Source organism: Diachasma alloeum, unplaced genomic scaffold (assembly GCF_001412515.2).
Source record: "Diachasma alloeum isolate Michigan unplaced genomic scaffold, Dall2.0 Dall_scaffold_00280, whole genome shotgun sequence".
NCBI classification, from domain to species: domain Eukaryota; kingdom Metazoa; phylum Arthropoda; class Insecta; order Hymenoptera; family Braconidae; genus Diachasma; species Diachasma alloeum.
Genome location: NW_021680419.1, coordinates 790,099 through 797,197, shown reverse-complemented (window position 1 = coordinate 797,197; position 7,099 = coordinate 790,099). Strand labels below are relative to the sequence as shown.

The following is a 7,099-nucleotide window of genomic DNA, read 5'->3' as shown; positions in this document are numbered from 1 at the left end:
GTGTACACGTTCTAGGGAAAATGGCGACAGATGGGCACCGAAATTTGTGGACACATTCGCGAACGGGCAGATCTGATGAGGTGGTTAAACAGGTCTCGGTATTGGAGATGTCTCCAGGAAATGTCTTACCAGTCGACGTTTTTAGCGCGCCGGCACGGCGAGAGATGGCGGGATTATTCTCATTTCTGTGGAGTTGATGCGAGTCTCCAATAAAGGAATCACTCAACAGATCAAAGGGTAACAATAATATTTATTGTTGAAACAACGGCCAAGAGCGGTGATTAATCATGTAAATTATAAGTCAGTTCAAGATATCACATGATAAGCTGCAGCTACTCGAGACAATTACGTGGAATTTCTGTTTTTTTACGTGGATACGTCTCTGGTTTCACTTTGGGTTTCACTATGGGGGTCATTTTGCGAAACGGTCCTTATGTGCAGCGCCATCTGTCGGAATTCCAGAAAATTCTAGACATTTCGTGGTAATTCCAGAAGTTTCTTGAAATTTCGGAAAAATTCAGGGAGTTGCCAGGAAATTCGAGGGAATGGAATGAGTTTCATCATCAATTTTGGACGAATTTTTTGCGCACACTCGGAGGCGCCAGAAATGTCGAAATAAAAAATTTTCATTTTCACCCGAGGCCAGGGTTCAATAAAACAATACCATTTCATTAATAATTCAATTAATTAAATATCCATTAACCTAAACTAACATTTAAAGAAAATAAAAAAATGTCAGTTTGCCCGATTTATTATTAGAATTGACATTCACTGAATGCAAAAAACACTGACTGGTAGTGGAAGGGGGCCCCCCCACCCAACGGACGAAATTGTTTCGGCTCAGGGGAGATCGGTCGGTAAAACAGTGCAGTAATGAGTCATGCAATAAAACCCGTGAGACTCTGAAAATTATAAAAAAATTGGATCGGATCCCCCGGTGCAGCGACAACAACTCAATTATTCGAGTGATTTTTCTCCGAGGGCTTGCAGCATAAGGAGGGGATCAGCAGGAGGTACTTTGCTCGGCGCAGGTCCGAAAGAGGTTGAAGTTGCTCGGCCATCGGTGTTGCGACGCACCCGGTTGTCAAACTTGCTCCCGAAAAGAATAGAATCGAACCGCAAAAGAGGAAAAAAACGGTGAAACTCGAGGGTATTGGAGTAACAGTGAAAGTGTGAAGAGTACTTCGGGTGGGGCGATTGGTTTGGGAAATTCAATCAATTTGTTTTGAGACAATGTATTGATTTGTTGGGTGACTGTCGTCGGTTGGAGGAAAAAAGGAACAGCAGATTGTTGGGATTGAGTTCGATTTCGTGGAGTTGTTGGAGGTATTCGACATGGAGGACGATCTTCCCACTGAGTATGATGTCGTCGTCGTGGGAACAGGTATTGATTTTCATTGTTTTAAAGGGATTTTTCAGGGTAATGACACATTTTCGTTGCAATTGTTAATTACGGTTTTTTTCATTTAGGGATGACTGAGTCCATCGTGGCTGCTGCTGCTAGTAGGATCGGCAAGAAAGTACTCCATCTCGACAGGTAAGCATTTTAGGATGATTTTTTATGAGAATTTAGTCATTATAAAAATGTAAAAATTAATTTAAGCGATTTTTAGGATCTATTGTTGATTCATATGTTCCTTTCATTTCATTTTTATTTAGAGTACCAACAGCTGAACCCAGTTGTCATATTTTTAAAATTAATCTATCCATTATTATCACCTTTCTTCTTCAACTTTGAAGATTAACAATTTAGTAATTGGAATAATTAATTTAGGAGGAAGTGGTGATAGGATGGGGGAATTCAATTTGAGAATGAGTTGTTTAATATTTGTATTTCATTTAATTTAATTCAGAATCTAATTTAGCTTCACGAAATGTTTGAGAATTAATAATGTAATATTTATATTATTTACTTATCCATAATTCACAGTAACGAATATTATGGAGGTTTATGGGCGACCTTCAACTTCGACGGTCTTCAGAAATGGATTGAAGACCTCAAAGCCTCGAAATCAGGAGGGGATGCCAGTGTGGAAGTAGAGGCTGGTGAAAAGTTTTTAAAAGCCAGTAATCAATATTCAACGGTGGAGAATATCGATGAAACGTGGTTCATACCCAAGTAAGTGATGCTGATGTAATCTGATATTCTTCTTTACTGCTCATTCATCTCGAAAACAAGTTATTTTATGGAAAAAAAAATTTGTAAATTCCCTCATTAAAACTTTTTGAAATTCTCTCATTTAATTACTCATAATTCCAGTAAAAACAGTCTCTGACACTATCCCTTGAATAATTGCAAACCACAATGAGTCTTATTGACCTATTCATTTAGCGTCTTGAGTGAAAATATCAAAAGATTTTTTGCAGCTGAAAGAAATCTTTAACCATCTGCGCCTTATCAAATTCAAAATACCAAAACTTCATCAAAAAACCCTCATTCTTCTCAACCATAAATTCAAACCCCAAAAAAATCTTTTTGCCCCAAATTTTCACGAGAAAAAATCCCAATAAAATGTCATTAAAAAAATAACTCCAAAATCATAAATCGAACCCCTGAATTACTCCAGCGATGCAGAGCTGCCAAGTCTCTCGACCAAAGAGTCCCAAACGGAGAGTGAAGCCGATGAGAAAGAGAAGAGCGACGATGAAAAATCGGAGCACAAAGAGACGACGAAGCACTGGACAATCGACCGAATAAAGAAGGAATACCGAAGATTCAACATCGATCTAGCCCCAAAGCTCCTCTTCGCCCGAGGCGAGCTGGTCGAGCTCCTAATCTCCAGCAACATAGCCCGTTACGCCGAATTTCGTGCTGTCTCAAGAGTGGCAACCTTCATGGATGGAAAACTCACACAAGTACCTTGCTCCCGAGCGGACGTATTCGCCAACAAAACAGTGAGCGTTGTGGAGAAGAGAATGCTGATGCAACTGCTGATATCCTGCATGGAGCAGGGAGCAGAGAGTCCTGAATTCGATGGCTACCGTGACAAGACATTCCTGGAGTACCTCAACACCAAGAGCCTGACACCAATGGTGAAGCACTACGTGATGCAGGCGATAGCGATGGCCACTGACAAGACATCCTGTCGTGATGGAGTCATTCGCACAAAGCACTTCCTCAACAGTCTCGGCAGATACGGTAATACCCCATTCCTGTGGCCCATGTATGGAAGTGGTGAATTGCCCCAGTGTTTCTGTCGACTGTGCGCAGTATTCGGTGGTGTCTACTGTCTCAAACGTCAATTGGACGGAATAGTCGTCAGTGAGGACAAGTGCAAGGCGATTATCAGTGGAAAACAGCGACTTGCATTGGAGCATTTGGTGGTGGGACAGGGGCACTTGCCACCGGAAATCGTCGAGTCCCCTGGCGAGCACAAAATCTCTCGTGGAATATTCGTCACAGACAGGTCTATCATGCAGGGAGAGAAGGAGAATCTCACTCTTCTGTACTATCCACCTGAGGAGAGTGGCCAGGAGCCAGTGACTCTCATCGAACTGGGACCATCCACCAATGCCTGCCCTCAGGGCCTATTCATGGTACACATGACATGCAAGAGAACCTCGTCTGCTAGGGAGGACTTGGCGTACGTAGTCAAGAAATTCCTCGCTGCCAATGCACTGGAGCCCAATGTCGTTCCTTATCCCACTGATGTTCACACTCAGACTGCTCCTGAGAAGAGCCATCTGCAGGAGGGGGACGACGAGGGCAAGGACAAACAGCTGGATCACCTCAAGCCTCATGTCCTCTGGTCTATGTATCTTAATCTACCTGCTAGTGACATTAAACTCAGTGACTCTGCACCCAAGAATGTGCATTTGTGCTCTGGACCTGATCTAGATCTTGATTTTGATTTTGCTGTTAATCAGGTGAGCTTTTTTCATTGTTTCATCAGTTTATTGCAATTTGAGGGAAGTTATTTGATCATTATTTCCATAATTATTTTTGATTCGTTCTTTTAGGGAAGGGAAGTTTTAATTTGATGAGTTTGGTTCAATTGAAGTGAAGTTATTTCACGAAATTGGAATGTTGAAATTTTCTTCTGAAGTAGATTTTCAGTTAATCGACATCTTGATAATTTTTTTCAATTGTTTTTTAGGCGAAGGAAATTTTCAAGACTATGTACCCAGACGAAGACTTTCTCCCTCGTGCCCCTGATCCTGAGGAAATCGTCCTCGAGGGAGACGAAACCCCTGGCCCCAAGTTTGAGGACGTACCGGAGGCTGAGAAGGACGCCGATAAGGAGGAATAAATAGTTTCTTCGGTCTTTTAATAAGAATAAGAGAAAACAGATGGATGAAAAAAGCAGGTTGCTTTTTTGCGATTTCCAATTTGCTACACCAAACCAACACACAGGAAACATGAATGAGGAATGGCCTGCATTCTTAATGTCTTTACCGTTATCATCGTTTCACCTCGTGCATTTTTTAGTTGAGGATCCCATCGTTTTAGTTTTTCTTTCGGGCGTCGAGGGGGTTTTAAAGAGATGAAATGTGAGTAGTTATTGAATTGTTTTGGTTTGTGGAGTAATTAGCTTGCACAAAAAGCCCTTTAGCAGTTTAAAAATGTCAGGGATTGACGTTTATTTGAAGAGAGTTGTCAGACAAGATTGAGTAAAGGGTGTATGAAACATATTAAAATGTTCAAATTTTTTTTACTCAATTTTGATATTTTTTTGGAAATGATGACATTAAAAACGGAGAATAATTCTGCGATGTGAAGTCTTAAAACGTAACAGGAGTCGATTGTTCATGCCTTGTTGAATACAATCCTTTTGATAACGGAAGAATAACGATTTTTATTTTTATTCAACGATAAAATGGGGAACGAAAGATTTTCTTTAACATTGTTTTTTATAAAAAATATAATTGACTTGTGCTGTTTCGTTTTACCACTTCATTTTCGAAGGTCAGAGATTGATGTTTATTTGAAGAGAGTAAGCACACAAAATTGAGTAGAGAATGTATAGAACATTTCAAAATACTTCAAACGGAGGATTTACTGCTAATTTACATTTTTGTACTCAATTTTGATATTTTTTGGAAATGGTCACATCAAAGGTGGAGAATAATTCTTATTCGCGTTTCGTTGAATAACGATTTTGATTTTCATTCAACGAAAAACTGGAACGAAAAATTTACTTTGAGATTATTTTTCTTATAAAAAATATAATTGACCTGTTCTGTTTCGTTTTACCCCTTCATTCGTGAATTGCTGATGGAATTAATGTGAGAAAAACAGCCTAACCATTACATTCGCATCATTAGTTCTCCGGAATGATCAGTAACTGTTCAAATCCCGATCATTCCAATCTTCGAAAAATTGATAAACAATTTTGTACGAAAAATTGATTTAATTTTCTTGAACTATCAAGTGGGGCTGTGATGAGAGAAAATTCCCCTCAAAGATAAATCGACAATTGCTGATCAATCTAATCATATTCAATTGGAAATTGTCACACCGTACTAATTACCCTATCTCCCCGATTGTAATTGAAGACATAAAGATACAATTATCGTTAATTATCGATTATCACTAAATAGGAGAGCTTCTGTGTTGTATCATGCATAGAACAGACTTATTCGACAATATACATTCAACTGCATGGGCAATTTCTTTTATTTCAGTTCGAAAAGGAAACATACTGCCGAATTATCAATCAATTTCGTTAATTGAGGAGGAGGGAAACGCTTTGTTTATGTTTTGTGCTTCAATAAAATAAAGACTTGTCTCTATTCACCAGGAATAATTGTCAATTTCGTATGAATCATCGGGAAAAATCTACAAACATAATTTGTATATTCTTATCAGTGTGGGATGACTCGTCATCCATATCACTCTTGAGATAACTTATCAATCGATATTCATTCAGCGTTCTCCAATCGATTGAACAGATCGTGTCCTACGCATCAGGTTGAAGACTTCCCCTCCAGGAGATGAAACAAATAAAGAGATTTTTTGGGCCAAAGCCCTTCGATCAATTTAAATACTCTTCTCGTATCCTATTTATCTTCTGAGAAATGAAAAACTCGGAATATGATTATAAAAATGTATTTACACTTTGTCAAATTACAAGAATGAATTGTCGCACTCTTCATCGCCACCCTATCAGTACAATAGTTAATCAATGCTAGAGGTATTTTTACAAAAAATTCATCTTCATTTTTAGTTGATTTTTAGTTGAATTCGGAGTAACGTCAATTATTGAATGTCTTCAATTGGCTATAACTAGAAATTGGCAGAGTGAAATTCAGTGACTTTAGTCTCATTTTGAAGGTATTTCTTCGAGCTTTAAAACGAGACGTGATTCATCCCAATTGCTTCATTTTTGGTGGAGATATTGACGATTGAAGGAGATCCATTTTAGCTTATCGTCTCCAATTTCAATGAATTTCTTTTATTTTGAGCAGAGTCCTTCGATTAACTCAACCAAACCCCCTCTGCTAATCGTCTCCCGCCTACGAAAAACCAAAGGTACTCCAAATCCAATAATCGTAGCATATTTACACTCCATTAAATTACAATGATCCCCAAACGCCACCCCGAAATAATCAATCCCCCTGCTCCTGATCGCAATAATTGATCTCAACTCCAGACGTAACTTTACAAATATTCATCTTAATCTTCGTTGCAACCTGAGGCGGATATGAAACTTTACTTTTCATTTCAGATATTTTTTCAGAACTCAAAATGACACCTGATTCATGATTTAAGAAGATCCATTTCACAATTTTTCAAAATTTTAAGCTGAGTCATTCAATTAACTCCCCCAAATCCCCTCAAGGTGAGGTTATCAAAAATGTTAATGGCAGGTTGAAAGGATGAAATTTAATAATTTTTTCTTCAATGCAAAGAGCAATTCTTGCCCTTTGTGATGAGCCTAAACTGAGCTCCATTGATAAATTTCTTTCTGAATTGTGAGTAATTAAAAAAAAGTCTAGTGTCCATTCTACCCTCCCCTATTGAAAATCCAAGAAGATCCATTCCCCCTCACTATTCCCTATTTCAATCGTCGGAAGATTTCCATCAATTTTTTCATTTCGACCCCAACAACCATAACAAATGTACACTCCCCACCTCCAATAATCCCCCCCCCCCCCC

General features: G+C 38.8%; 1 protein-coding gene across 2 annotated transcripts; it reads left to right on the top strand.

The window, feature by feature from the left end:
* The first annotated feature begins 873 nt into the window (after positions 1-873).
* On the top strand, positions 874-5,737 carry LOC107038422 (rab proteins geranylgeranyltransferase component A 1). 2 transcript variants are annotated; one of them, XR_001460894.2, is made up of 6 exons: positions 874-1,384; positions 1,471-1,537; positions 1,931-2,119; positions 2,568-3,867; positions 4,098-4,491; positions 5,626-5,737. XR_001460894.2 is itself a non-coding variant. In XM_015257522.2 (5 exons), the coding sequence occupies exons 1-5, from the start codon at positions 1,336-1,338 to the stop codon at positions 4,248-4,250; spliced, it is 1,758 nt and encodes a 585-aa protein (XP_015113008.1). In that variant the 5' UTR covers positions 874-1,335; the 3' UTR covers positions 4,251-5,737. The 2 variants fall into 2 exon arrangements, 1 of the variants encoding a protein (XP_015113008.1); XM_015257522.2 differs by having other exon boundaries at positions 4,098-5,737.
* The last annotated feature ends 1,362 nt before the right edge of the window (positions 5,738-7,099 follow it).

Bases quoted from the DNA above. Each gene is read 5' to 3' on its own strand.
- LOC107038422 (XM_015257522.2), top strand. From the start codon at position 1,336: ATGGAGGACGATCTTCCCACTGAGTATGATGTCGTCGTCGTGGGAACA. The intron at 2,120-2,567 runs GTAAGTGATGCT...GAATTACTCCAG, and splicing joins GAAACGTGGTTCATACCCAA to CGATGCAGAGCTGCCAAGTC. The intron at 3,868-4,097 runs GTGAGCTTTTTT...ATTGTTTTTTAG, and splicing joins TTGATTTTGCTGTTAATCAG to GCGAAGGAAATTTTCAAGAC.